At 44.4% G+C, this 13,513-nt stretch overlaps 4 protein-coding genes across 4 annotated transcripts; 3 read left to right on the top strand and 1 right to left on the bottom strand.

Moving 5' to 3' along the window:
- The first annotated feature begins 2,166 nt into the window (after positions 1–2,166).
- On the top strand, positions 2,167–3,519 carry LOC128274759 (mitochondrial import inner membrane translocase subunit TIM50-C-like). The gene is made up of 2 exons (XM_053013061.1): positions 2,167–2,385; positions 2,458–3,519. Exons 1-2 carry the CDS (start codon positions 2,169–2,171, stop codon positions 3,486–3,488), a joined length of 1,248 nt encoding a protein of 415 aa, XP_052869021.1. The 5' UTR covers positions 2,167–2,168; the 3' UTR covers positions 3,489–3,519.
- Positions 3,520–3,542: 23 nt separating this feature from the next.
- Positions 3,543–6,660, bottom strand: LOC128274758 (ABC transporter F family member 4-like). The gene is made up of 3 exons (XM_053013060.1): positions 6,484–6,660; positions 5,864–6,165; positions 3,543–5,722 (listed from the first exon to the last, which is right to left on the bottom strand). Exons 2-3 carry the CDS (start codon positions 6,061–6,063, stop codon positions 3,748–3,750), a joined length of 2,175 nt encoding a protein of 724 aa, XP_052869020.1. The 5' UTR covers positions 6,064–6,165; positions 6,484–6,660; the 3' UTR covers positions 3,543–3,747.
- Positions 6,661–6,713: 53 nt separating this feature from the next.
- Positions 6,714–8,473, top strand: LOC128274304 (zinc finger protein 670-like). Its single transcript, XM_053012450.1, has 3 exons — positions 6,714–6,855; positions 6,909–7,023; positions 7,100–8,473. Exons 1-3 carry the CDS (start codon positions 6,815–6,817, stop codon positions 8,471–8,473), a joined length of 1,530 nt encoding a protein of 509 aa, XP_052868410.1. The 5' UTR covers positions 6,714–6,814.
- Positions 8,474–10,168: 1,695 nt separating this feature from the next.
- Positions 10,169–11,651, top strand: LOC128272876 (zinc finger protein 700-like). Its single transcript, XM_053010758.1, has one exon. The coding sequence runs from the start codon at positions 10,350–10,352 to the stop codon at positions 11,538–11,540; it is 1,191 nt and encodes a 396-aa protein (XP_052866718.1). The 5' UTR covers positions 10,169–10,349; the 3' UTR covers positions 11,541–11,651.
- The last annotated feature ends 1,862 nt before the right edge of the window (positions 11,652–13,513 follow it).

The following is a 13,513-nucleotide window of genomic DNA, read 5'->3' as shown; positions in this document are numbered from 1 at the left end:
GTGAAGATCACGATCGGGCTACCCCTATTATTTAGAGGAAACGCTTGTATTTCAGATGTACCTTCCTTATGTTGCTAAGGATCATTCCCAATGCAAGGAGACACATGGCAGACTGCAGAAAAATATACGAACGGAAGTTCAAGGAATTGGAGAAAGAAAACCGGACGAAATGGTTCCACAAACGAAACCGAAGATAATGGTTCCAACTTGTGTATTACTGGCCGTCACGAGCCGGCCTCGGGAATCGAACTCAAGCCAGCTGCGTAGCACCGGCGAGCGTTACCGACTACTCTGTCAACGCTATACGGTATACAATTTGCGCTTTAAACATTTAATTATTGTATTGAAATTAATTTTTTGTCGATCTTCAGTCGAACGACGATAAACGGAACGGTACGTCATAAACGGTAAGCATGTTGATCCAATGTACGTTTGTTTTATAGTTTATACTCGATGGACCTACTAGGATCAGATCCCCGGAATCAGCCTTGATAGTTCATGTGCGCACAAAAGTAAGCTGTTTTTGGAGCTGAGCAGTACAGTGGTTACCAACGTTACCGCCTCACGATGGTTTACAAATGTTTGGTTTACAGAACCTTGTTGGTGACAGATTCGAAGATACGATGAATTCGCCAATAACTTCGCTAGTACCGCTGAACTTGAAGTAGGAGACGGAGCCATCCTGAAACGCGATTGCCACCATCTTAATGGCAACCATTACGTTCGTAGGTTTTGTTTTGTATATTTCTCGAGAACAGAATTGGTTACAGAAGCGTAGTGGTTAAGCAGATCCTGGCGGAAGTCATTTCTCACTCACCGTTTCCTGTGCCATTTTAGCTCGTAGATGAAATGGTCTGACAGTGTGCCAGATTCGATTCGTGCTGTTGCTGCTGCTGGTGTCTGGCTGTGTTAGTTACGAGATTGCTGGATTGCGTGATTGTTTGCGATTTAGGCAGGCAAATGGTAGACGTTGTTTGCGCTCACAGTGCCGTCCACTTTTGAATCATTGGCCACACCATACTATTTCATGCACAAACTTCCCCCTTCAAACGGCTTTGCAGACGCACACTGAACACTCGCAAACATACTACGAATGCGAAAACACACAGAAAAACCCCAGACAGAGCGGGACACCTTCAACTGATAGTAGCACTTGGCGATAAAGATGATAGCTTATCGCTCAGAAACGGCTATGCAAGCACACAGCGCGAGCGACCAGCCTGACAATGACTGATTAGCCAAGTTGGCTGGCACGACGGGTTCAGACAGTCCGTTCTAGGTTACAATTTAGGACGCACCATTCTGGATCTTCTTCACTTTGTTCTTCGTTGATGAATAAAGCACACAAGCCCGCCACGTTGATGGAACCGTTTGTGTGGCCCCTTTTTCTGGAAGCGAACCTACGGTGCAATGGAATGTTATCGATTTGTGGAGCAATTTTCTCCGCGTTCTGATACACACTCACAAATGTCTGGTATCGGGCCGTCCAAAGGCGCCACCGAAAACCGAAAGGCGTGCTAGCTATTGCCGGAAAGTAGGTGTGTTTGCCAACGCCAATCGAACAACTTATTGTTAGAATGAGTTTCTAGTCTGGCCGTGCTATTGCGGTTCACTTTCCAAGCAGCATTAACAATTGTTTGGGTCTTGCGGCAACCGATCAGAAACCAGAAACAAATGGTTCAACAAAATCGTCCTTTGGCATCGCAATTGCAGTTGCAGCAGGGCAGAAAGGCAACACGAGAGTATGGTAACTACTGCGAAAAATGCGAATTTACTGTCGAACAATTTGTATTTGTTGAAATTATGATGCATTGAAAAAATACAAAAAAATGATGAAGAATGAAAAAAAAAATGAAATGATGAGTTGTCAAAAGAAACAACAACAACAACAACAACAAACGTCAAACAGAACCAACGAAATCCTGAAGAGGGCGCTGAATTTAATCGGAATTAGAACAAATCAACACTTAAACACACTGATATTATTATTATTATTTAACACATTGATAATAATATTTAATAAATATTTAAATATCCTCTTTATGCAAATATGTCTGATAAACTGAAACATAAAGTGTAGAATTTTCATCGGACATAATGTGTAGAATTTTCATCGGAGCAAAAAAGGACAATTTACACCGGGCACAGTAAATGTCAAAACAGTAAAAATGGTCTCGAGAATTTCGAGAAGTCTCGGCAATTCTGCAATTGTAAAACAATTCTGCCATATTCAAACAAACACGTTTCTTAAAACTAGTTCCAATGCCGCATATTATCGTCTAACTCAAAGTTACTTCCATTCGTGGACGGAAAACAGCACACGTCCACAATGGGTTCGTCCCGGGCTCCGGTACCGGCAGACCCGGCTCTATTCTTTGGCGGATTGTAAGTATCGACCCGGGCCTGTGGCCGCGCCGATTGTGTAATCTTGTTTTCTCTCGGTTCCTCACTTTGTAGCAGGAAAAGCCGGCAACGCACAACGAGACCAGAGCATCGCGACGCCGCAGCTACTGACCAAACTATTCCCGCAGACGGCCGTCGAAAACGTGGAGGATGAGGCGCGGCAAGAAAAGCAGCGGAAACAGGAAGAAGACGAAAAGAAGGAAAAGGAATCGTCCTGGAAACGGATGAAGTTTGGATTCGTCTTTTTCGGCTTTTCGGTGTCGGCTTTCTGCGTTTATTCGGTTTGGATATTCGGCGCCCCCGATCGGGATGCGGAGGGCAACGATATCGAGGACGAGTTCACCGGACTGCCAACGTTCCAGCAGTACTGCAAGCGGATGTGGAAATCGATGACGTACTACCAGAAAATGATACAGGAACCGTCGCGCGAGAAACTCCTGCCGGACCCGCTGAAGTATCCGTACGCCCAGCCACCGTACACGGTAGTGCTGGAAATGAAGGACGTTCTAGTGCACCCGGATTGGACCTACCAAACTGGGTGGCGCTTCAAAAAACGTCCCGGGGTGGACAAGTTTCTGGAAACGCTTGCGGCCAATTTCGAAATTGTTGTGTTCACGGCCGACCAAGGCATGACGGTGTTTCCCATCTTGGATGCCCTGGACCCGCGAGGTTACATCATGTACCGTCTGGTGCGCGATGCGACTCACTTTGTCGATGGGCACCACGTGAAAAACTTGGACAACCTCAACCGTGACCTCAGCAAGGTTATCGTTGTCGATTGGGATCCGAACTCGACCAAACTGCACCCCGAAAATACGCTCAATATTCCCCGTTGGACGGGCAATGACGATGATTCGGGACTCTTCGACCTGATGGCCCTGCTCGTAACGATCGCCACGACCGAGGTGGAGGACGTGCGCGATGTGATGACGTACTACAAATCTTTCGACAATCCGTTGGCTAAATTTCGAGAAAATCAACGCCTACTTGCCGAACAACTGGCGGAGCAAGAGCGCGAAGAGAAGCAGCGCAATCTGCCGGCGGTACAACGGTGGAGACCCAGCTTCCTCGGCGGAGGCCGTTGAATGAGTGCGAAGTCAAATAAAGCCCATAGGAAATCGCTTCTGTTATCGATCGCGTGCTCGAAGGCTTTATGAATGATGGCACGGACCCGTTGATGTGGCTTTTTTATATCACATCAGAAGCGTTTATTCAGAGAATAATGGACATTACATCCTGTAGAGCTGTTGAACCGAGCGCTCATTCGGTTCCTCAGATGGCACTCGGTACAACAGTTCAAGTGAAGCTCTTTAGTAACAAATTAAACTCGGGTATAGAATAGTTTTATACATAAGGTTGTTGTTGAACGATACGTTCTTCTTCCCGTTGATTGCCGCGCTCCAAATACCAGTTGCTCTGCTCCTTCATTTTCTTCCGCTGTTCTTCCCTGGCTTCCTGTCGCCCGTCCTTCATGCGCTCTTGCCAATGCTCTCCGGATCCTCGCTCATCCTCGTACCGTTTACCACCGTTTCGGCGGTACTCTTCCCTACCCTTGTAACGCTTCTCATGCCACTCGTCGTGTTTCTTGTGCCTCTTGTCGTCGTGGAATTGCGACTTGCCATGTGCCGACCCTTCACCCTTGTACAGGTACGAGCCCTCATCCGAGTCCTTTCTACGACGATCGTGCCGGTTCGCGTTATCCTTCCTATGATCCTTGCCACTACCATGATCATGATGTTCGCGATGATCGTGTCGATTATCTTTACGGCGTTGATCAAACTTCTTTCGGTGGTGATCATCATCATCATGCTCGTCGGAATGCTGCTTCCGATTCAATTCACTCGGTTTGTGGTGACCATTCTTTTTACCTTTACGATAGTCCTCGCCACCCTCGTAATCTCTGCCATGTCCGTGCTTTTGTTTTCTTTCAAATTCACTCTCCCTTCTCCCGTCTGTTCGGTGCTCTCCGTTCTTACGCTTGGCGTCGCCAGAAAAGTCGCCCCCGATGTCGCTACGACTTTCAGTGTAGTGTTCGCGTTGACCACTTTCAGCTCCCGATTTACGATCGTTACCGCCTTGCTTCTGTGTGGCGAATTCTTCCGAACGGTGCTGTTTATCCTCTGCACTGGCCCCTGGCTTTGTTGGCCCTTGGTCTGTGTTGGGCCCTCCGTTAGTTGTTGCTTTCGCTGGCCGGTGTTGCTGGCCATCTGGTGTAAAGATTACGCCATCTTTATCCAGATTACCATTCGGCGTGTTGCTTTCCGTGGCGATTTTTGCCGAAAGAATTTCCTCCGGTTCGGGCGAGAGATCCAAAATGCTACCCAATGCTTCAACGATAACGCTTCCCTCGGCCTTGATCGCGTCGAAGGCTTTTTGGTAGTCGATGTTAAATGGAGAGGCTGGTTTCGTGGGATCCGAAGCGGCTGCAGCCGGAGCGCTAGGTTCAGGTTTCGGGTGGATAAATTTGTTATAATTTTCCACTTTGGCGTTGCGTTTGTCTTGGAACTCTGCCTTTTTCTGCTTCGCCTCAACCTTTCGCTTCTTCACGTCGCAGTACTTGGCACTGTACGCGAAAAACAGATCATCCTGTACTGCCCGATCTTGGTTGTAGCAAAACGCCGGTAAAACGTAATCTTTGTCCACTATCAACATCGGTTCCTCTTCATCGCCGGACCAGACGACCTTTCTCTTAATTCCTGCGTCCTGCGGAGGGACTATTCGAACCGGTTGTGACGGTACAGCCGGTACGGGTTCCGGTTCCGGTTCTGCGTCGCTTTCCGCGCTCTTCGTCATCCACTCAAATTCAGCCTGCTGAACTTGCTCGTCCAGCTCCGAGCGTGTGTACAGATGGCGCAACTTGCTCATCTCCTGTTTCAATATGTTGTTTTCGAGCTCCAGCTCGGAGATCCGTTTTTCGTGCTCAAAGTTGATTTCATTCACTCGACTGTTCAGACGCATAGAATTGCCCAGAAGAATGGCTGCCATGCCCGTGGCCAGTACGCTGAATATTACCCAGCTGGCACCGCTAACCGGTGAGGTCGCCGGAACGACCGATCGAATTGTTTCAAGCGACTGATCAGCGACTGCCTGTTGCACCTGCAGCGTGTTATCGTACAACTCGTCACGCGGTGCCCTGACCGCGTCCGGCGTATATGGTGGCGTTAGCGGTTCATACTCTGGCGGCGTTGTTAGATCTATCTTTTGTTGAAAATGCACCGTCGGAGCGAGGACATCGTCTACATCGTGGAGTTTCTCACAACTGGCCGCATCGCTCTCGCTTATTACACTGATACCATCGGAAGATTCATCCAGCTGAGAACTGCAAACATGTAAAATCAATTAGCATGATTCCGGCCACGTTTTACGCTTCGTGAACGCATTTCAAACAACACACTTCCGGGAATGTCTAATTTTGTCATCCCAAGGAACAAAGGTTAAGCGACCGACACATATTACTCACTCGACATTACGCCTTTCGGGTGTCGGTTGATCGTCCCTTTCGTCGGATTCAATGACTTGCACTCCACTGGCCTCCTCGGGCAACTCTTTGTTGGCAGCTTCGGCTTCCTTTCCGAGCAGCGTCCAGCTCTCGGAATCTTCGGAGCTAACCGAACTAGTCAGTGTTTCGTCCAACAATTCTTTGTTTTTCGGTTGATCCATCTTGTGCCAACGTTGGCGTACGACTGCTATAAAATGTGTTCACTTGTTGGCGTGCAGCTACATCCGATGCGCAGGATCGTGTCGGTTGAAGCGACGATCGTTCTGGGAGGGAGATATTTATAAATTAGTACCTTTTTTTTTCTCTTTTCCCGCCGCTTATAAACCGAAGACGGAGATGACCTCCCCGGTAGAACATGGGACGGGAGAGAAAATTATGCTCGCGTAAGAATCCTAGCGTCCTCTCCATTTTGCACCTTCGAGGAGGAGGCATTACTGAAGTTCAGAAAATGTGCATCCCACGCGTTTTCAAAGGCGGGGACATGTGGCACGATTTGTATCGGGTACGACCATGATTTTCGCTACGAGTTGCAACTTTTAATACCGTTTTACCTGTCGAAAGTAGCTTAAGCAAATATTTACCTTTTATTGTTCCGTGCAAAGTTGCCGCTAATAATACGTTTCGCTGTTTTAGGTAGTCGTCGGTTTTATGGAACTAGTGTGTCCAACACATTAAGAACACGTCGGAAAGAAATCGTGGGCGTTTTTGTTTGCTTAACTGTTTACTGCGACATTCGGACATTTTTGTCGTCATTTCGGATAACGAAAAACTTTTTACGCATCAAAACACAACTTGGCAACCAGAAGCTGTCAAAAATCGACCGATTGTCAAAAGCCATCCTTTGTTTAATAAACAAACTAGTGCAAAGTGAACGCTTTTACAAAATAGCTTTAATAAACGATTGCGGTCAAAATGGAAGCTTCGGCATTTGTTAAGCAAGAGGATGGTGTTGAGTAAGTCGTTGTTCATTAAGGATTAAAAGGTGTAATAGCGAATTATTTTGTAGAACCACAAAAATATGTCGATGGTGTCTGACGGAAGGAGATGCTTTGGAAGCTCTAACGCCCGACGAATCCGGACAATATAAAGTACAAAAAATCTTCGATTTTACCGATCTGCAGGTAGTAAAAGTGTAACAACAAACATCTCACCGTGCTCCACAAGAAAAACTGGTCTATGAGACTTTCCTTTTTACAGATTGAATTGTCTCCTGAAGTTCCATCATATTTGTGCACGACGTGCGAATCCCGTTTGGAAAACATGGATACATTTCGTTGGCGATGCAATGAGAACAATGATAAGGTCGATAGATTTATCAAACAGCAGAACACATCGAAGAACGAATCTGAAATCGCACAAAACCATCTTGACCACTCTGCCGAACAAACAGTTGGCGCAGAAATGGTAATTAAAACCGAAGTTACCTCACCGGATGCAGCGAACGATTTGCATTTGACTCAGAGGAACTGTACAGCTGGGAAGGAACCATTCGAAGCAGAAGAAAATCCAATCAAATTAGAGTATGTAGATGTCGATGAGCTGTATCAGTTGCAAACAAATGCGATATTGGATCATGAACAGGACGACCTGCAAACAAATCCTTTAGAATTGGTCTGTCAAGACCGAGAAGATCACTCTATGTCGAACAACATGTGTGCAGATGCCACAGAATTGACAATTAAAACTGAAGTTACTACATCGGATGAAGCGACGGATTTGCACTTGAACCAGAAGTGTTTTACTGTTCATGAAGCGAATAGGACATATGAATGTTGTGGCAAAATACCTGATGATTTATTCGAGGCAGACGAAAATCCAATTGTAATCAAATCAGAGTACGAAGATGGCGATGAGCAGCATCAGCTGCAAACAGCGAATGGTGTTCTCGATCATGAGCAGGATAACCAAAAAACAAGTCCTTTGGATTCGATCTATCAGGATCATCATGTGACCGTGGCAGACAATAAGTGTGCCGATGATTCTGCGGCAGAATCAACTCAAAACGTCTCGAGTCCCAGAACTCGGAACGCTCGTAGCAAAAGTCATTCAAAAAATCATAAACATCATTGCCCTCATTGTTCGGCAAAATATCCATATTTGAACATGTTAAAGAATCACATCCGCACTCATACTGGCGAAAAGCCATACCAGTGTAAAGTATGTGACAAAGCGTTCCATTTATCAACCAAACTAGTTAAACATTCAAAAATTCACAATAAGGACCAACAGCATAAGTGTCCTTATTGTTCATTCATGGTCGCACAGTCATACAACTTAAAGATTCATATCCGTACTCACACTGGCGAAAGGCCGTACAAGTGTAAAGTGTGTGATAAAGCCTTCCATTCATCATCCACACTAGCGAAACATTCGAAAATTCACAATAAGGACCAACAGCATAAGTGTCCCCATTGTGCATCAATGTTCGCAGAGTCATCTAACCTAAAGGTTCACATCCGCACTCACACCGGCGAAATGCCATACAAGTGTAAGTTCTGTGACAAAGCGTTCAGCACATCAAGCAATCTAGTAAGCCACTCCAAAATGCATAAGAAGAGTAAAACTCGTTAATTTCTTCGTTGTTCATTCAAGTTTGGGTTAGAATAAGTTTGAATTTTGTATCTTTGAATACTAAAATGTATGAATTCGGAGATAGCAGTTAGCAAAATCCGAATCTGTAACGATCAGCCCAATAAAATAATTTTCCTCACAAACTGAGTTTTTGAATAAGACAAGAAATCTTTTAAGCAACGGCCCAAGAAGACTCTTCTGTCGTTCTAATCATATGACCATGACCCATCAGGGCCCGGTGAGCTACACTAGAGTAAGATCGTTGTGCAGCGCACGCAACTCGCTGTTGTAGTGCCTTCTCAATTGTCCCTCAACACATGAGGCCAGAAACCAATCAGAGAATCGTCCTCTCGGACTCGGCTAGGAGGGATTAGTCAGATTTTGCAAACAGTCCATGTCTCATATGCGTATGTTAGTAGTAGGATTATTAAGGTTCTGTATATCCTCAGCTTCCACCGTCTCGACACGAGATATAAGTGAAATAGTTTGCTCAGACTGCAAAATGACCTGTTGGTAGTTCGTTCGTCCATAGCTGAGGACTTTGTAAAAATTCTCTTTTTTATCAAAGATTCCTAAATATACCATGATTTACACATATTTTTAATTTTTGAGCGAATAAAGTAATTTTGCATTCTCGTACTAGATAATGATTTATCATTATTCGAAATCATCATTAGAATTCACACAAACTTGTTGCACCCTGTAACTGGTTTTTAATTTGAAAAGAGCGTCGGCTCACTCACAAGCGCGCGAACTTGGCCCCCAGAAGTGGTCGAAAATCGATCGATTGTCAAAGGGCCACCTTTTGTTTAATAAACAAACTAGTGCAAAGTGGACGATTTAACAAAATAGCTTTAATAAACGATTGCGGTCAAAATGGAAGCTTCGGCAGTGTAACAACAAACATCTTACCGTGCTCCACAAGAAAAACTGGTCTTTGAGACTTTTGTTTTTACAGATTGAATTGTCTCCTGAAGTTTCATCATATTTGTGCACGACGTGCGAATCGCGCTTGGAAAAGATGGATACATTTCGTTGGCGATGCAATGAAAAGAATGATTTGGTCGATAAATTTATCAAACAACAAAACACATCGAAGAACGAATCAGAAATCGCACAAAACCATCTTGACCACTCTGCCGAACAAACGGTTGGCACAGAATTGGTAATCAAAACAGAAGCTACCGCACCGGATGCATCACACGATTTGCACTTGAATCAGAGGAGTTGTACTGCTTCTCAAGTAAGTAGGACATCTGAATACTGTGGCAACCAACCATTCGAAGCAGAAGAAAACCCAATTACATTCAAATTAGAGTATGTAGATGTCGATGAGCTGTATCGGTTGCAAACAAATGCGATATTGGATCATGAACAGGACGACCTGCAAACAAATCCTTTAGAATTGGCCTGTCAAGATCGAGAAGATCACTCTATGTCAAATAACTTGTGTGCAGATGGCACAGAACCGACAATTAAAACTGATGTTACTACATCGGATGAAGCGACGGATTTGCACTTGAACCAGAAGTGTTTTACTGTTCATGAAGCGAATAGGACATATGAATGTTGTGGAAAAATACCTGATGATTTATTCGAGGCAGACGAAAATCCAATTTCAATCAAATCAGAGGACGAAGAGGTCGAGGAGCAGCATCAGCTGCAAACAACGAATGGTGTTCTCGATCATGAGCAGGATAACCCCAAAAGCCATCGCAAAAAACGAAAGCACCACTGTACTCATTGTTCATCAGTGTTCGCATGGCCATCTAGCCTAAAGATCCATATCCGCACTCACACCGGCGAAAGGCCTTATGTGTGTAAAGTCTGTGACAAAGCGTTCAGATCATCAAAGTATCTGCTAGAACATTCGAAAATGCACAATAAGGACCAACGGCATCAGTGTCCTCATTGTTCATCTAGTTTCGCACACTCATCTAAACTAAAGATTCATATCCGCACTCATACCGGCGAAAGGCCTTATGTGTGTAAAGTCTGTGACAAAGCCTTCTATTCAGCAAACTATCTGGCAAAACATTCGAAAATTCATAATAAGGACCAACAGCATCAGTGTCCTCATTGCTTTTCAAGGTTTCGATGGTTAGCTAGCCTAAAGGTTCATATCCGCACTCACACCGGCGAAAGGCCTTATGTGTGTAAAGTGTGCGACAAAGCGTTCAGATCATCATACAGTCTGGTAAAACATTCGAAAATTCACAATAAGGACCAACAGCTTAAGTGTCCTTATTGTTCATTCATGGTCGCACAGTCATACAACTTAAAGATTCATATCCGCACTCACACTGACGAAAAGTCGTACAAGTGTAAGATATGTGACGAAGCCTTCCATTCATCAAACACACTAGCAACACATTCGAAAATTCACAAGAAGGATCAACAGCATCAGTGTCCTCATTGTTCATCAGTGTTCGCAAGGCCATGTATCCTAAAGATTCATATCCGTACTCACACCGGCGAAAGGCCTTATGTGTGTAAAGTCTGTGACAAAGCGTTCAGATCATCAAAAAATCTGCTACAACATTCGAAAATTCACAATAAGGACCAACAACATCAGTGTCCTCATTGCTCTTCAAGGTTTCCATGGTTATCTAACCTAAAGATTCATATCCGCACTCACACTGGCGAAAAGCCGTACAAGTGTAAAGTGTGTGATAAAGCATTCCCATCATCATCCACACTAGCACAACATTTGAAAATGCACAATAAGGAGCAACAGCATCAGTGTCCTCATTGCTCTTCAAGGTTTAAATGTTTATCTAACCTAAAGATTCATATCCGCACTCACACTGGCGAAAAGCCGTACAAATGTAAAGTGTGTGACAAAGCCTTCCATGCATCAAACTTACTAGCAAAACATTCGAAAATTCACAATAAGGACCAACAGCATAAGTGTCCCCATTGTTCGTCAATGTTCGCACAGTTATATAACCTAAAGATTCATATCCGCAAGCATACTGGCGAAAAGCCTTATGTGTGTAAAGTATGTGATAAAGCATTCAGTTCATCAAGTAGTCTGGCATCTCACTCAATAACTCACAAAAACTGACCAATATAATAAATTTTCACTGTCCTTTCAACTTTGTGTTTGTATAAGATAGAATTATGTGTGTTTGTTGAACCATCTTAATAAAATAAGAAATCTTTGAAATAATTAAAGATAAAAGCAGCAAAATATGGAAAAGAGATATTAAAATAAAGTAAACCCAAGAGTCATCAAGAAACACTACTTGTCTCATGGTTTTTGCCGTTAGTCCAGAAAACATGAACTATAGGTAGTTTTAATATGCGGTTGATTATTTATTTATTGTTGTTTTTTTATAGTAAGGTTTTAAAAATCTTCTAAAGACGTAGTGTGGGATTCGCTCCCGCGCCTACCCACTAAAAAACACTCCTTACTAGCCGTCTTTGCCTTGATCTCCCCCGGGACCGCTGTTGAGCGACTACTTCGGGGGTATTTATTGCGGTTTGTTACCGTCGATCGGTCCTGGTCTGCAATAAAGACTCTTGCCATCGCTCGCGGTGGAGCGCCTTCGTCCACCAACTTGTTACACCCGCCGTTCTCGTATCGCTGTCGATGCAATCTTGCCATATCGGTTGGTTCGTCGTCCGCTGTTTCCATGACCGGAGCCTGGCGAGGCTTGTACTCTGCACGTTAAACTGAAAAACTGTATTTTTTCATTATTTGCTATACTAATTCCCGATAAAAATATACTAGCAATGTCAAACGTAAACTTTTGATTATTTCATATGAAAGAAGGATTCATTACCTTTCGATTACCATCGTTGTCTAGACTAGATAATTATTGAAAACATTGGCCTTCAAAAACCTTGGGCTATGTGAAAGATGATGCGTCTGGACGTTCTCATTCGAGGTACTATGCAGGCTGAATTTGCCGATTGTTGGTCTATAGTCCTCCTCCTTGCGCAGCGGTCATGGTTTCGATTCTCGATACCAGCGTGACAGGGGGCGGTTGGTGTGGGACCAACAACTCCGCCCGTAAAATGAAACCGTTGTAGAAAGCATTGTCTCTGGTGCAGGATAAGACCGGCCAGCGGTTGTTCCCGAAGAAGAAGAAGAAGAAGAATCATGATAAAAACCAAAAAGCAGTTTAGCTTTTCGAGGCCTTCGAGGCCGAGGCCAAGAAGGGCGCCTAAATGTATGCAATTCGTGTACAGTCATTCGGTTGGCAACGAAAAAGACTATCAATGTGGTTTGATGTTTTGAAGTTTTTAAAATGGCAGTTCCTGTAACATTAACTGCTAGCCTTTGGAATCCGTGTTCGGTCCCATTCAAGTTGCGTATTTGACAACAGACGGAATGGTTGGTTCGAAGAGTCAAGCTATCGAAGAAAAACAACCATCTCCAGATTCCTTTCGGACCAGGCGAGTCCTGTTTTCGCAAATCTACCCTTCTTCGCACCCGTCTGATGACCTTTACACAAAAGACGCACGAACGATTTATTGCTACTTGATATTCAATCTTTAGCTAATTTTCTTAAGGAAGTTTCACCCCTTTCCAGTCCCGAACGCTCCGATTTCGGGATGGGGTTCGCATTCTTGACCGTCCCGAAGGGTTTGTCTGTCCGTCGTTGATTTCTGTATCCCCTCAAGGTATGTAGGAGTACCGTCTGCCCGTCTTCGGTGGCCACAGAACGACGGTCCGAGAAGAAAGTGTCCGTCAAACGGAATCAACCCTAGAATGCTCGATTTGAGTAATTGGGGTCAGTGCTGGTATTGGAGTTATTTATCGTCCTCCGGGCGGACGGGGATGTGCGTAATTTTTATCGACATAACCGGAGGCAGCAAACCTGCCTTTTCGTTTGTTTGTCGTGTTTGTCATGGGGTTGAAATGCTTAAGCGTAGAAACAACATTAATTATGCGCCGGCGAAAACTGGGAGAAACATTCCAACAAACAGTACAAGCGTAAGACGGATTTTCCTATTTGTATCCTAAAATTTCGCTTTCTAAAAAGCGCGGAATCGGCTAATGAATTTGTCGTTATACTTGAGGCACACGTT

This window comes from Anopheles cruzii, chromosome 3 (genome assembly GCF_943734635.1).
Source record: "Anopheles cruzii chromosome 3, idAnoCruzAS_RS32_06, whole genome shotgun sequence".
NCBI lineage: Eukaryota > Metazoa > Arthropoda > Insecta > Diptera > Culicidae > Anopheles > Anopheles cruzii.
Note: the sequence above shows the minus strand (reverse complement) of the source record. Positions and strands in the feature narration are given on the sequence as shown.

Bases quoted from the DNA above. Each gene is read 5' to 3' on its own strand.
- LOC128274304 (XM_053012450.1), top strand. From the start codon at position 6,815: ATGGAAGCTTCGGCATTTGTTAAGCAAGAGGATGGTGTTGA. The intron at 6,856-6,908 runs GTAAGTCGTTGT...ATTATTTTGTAG, and splicing joins AAGCAAGAGGATGGTGTTGA to AACCACAAAAATATGTCGAT. The intron at 7,024-7,099 runs GTAGTAAAAGTG...TCCTTTTTACAG, and splicing joins TCGATTTTACCGATCTGCAG to ATTGAATTGTCTCCTGAAGT.
- LOC128274759 (XM_053013061.1), top strand. From the start codon at position 2,169: ATGGTCTCGAGAATTTCGAGAAGTCTCGGCAATTCTGCAATTGTAAAA. The intron at 2,386-2,457 runs GTAAGTATCGAC...CTCACTTTGTAG, and splicing joins GCTCTATTCTTTGGCGGATT to CAGGAAAAGCCGGCAACGCA.
- LOC128272876 (XM_053010758.1), top strand. From the start codon at position 10,350: ATGCACAATAAGGACCAACGGCATCAGTGTCCTCATTGTTCATCTAGT.
- LOC128274758 (XM_053013060.1), bottom strand. From the start codon at position 6,063: ATGGATCAACCGAAAAACAAAGAATTGTTGGACGAAACACTGACTAGT. The intron at 5,723-5,863 runs GTGAGTAATATG...ACATGTTTGCAG, and splicing joins CCCGAAAGGCGTAATGTCGA to TTCTCAGCTGGATGAATCTT.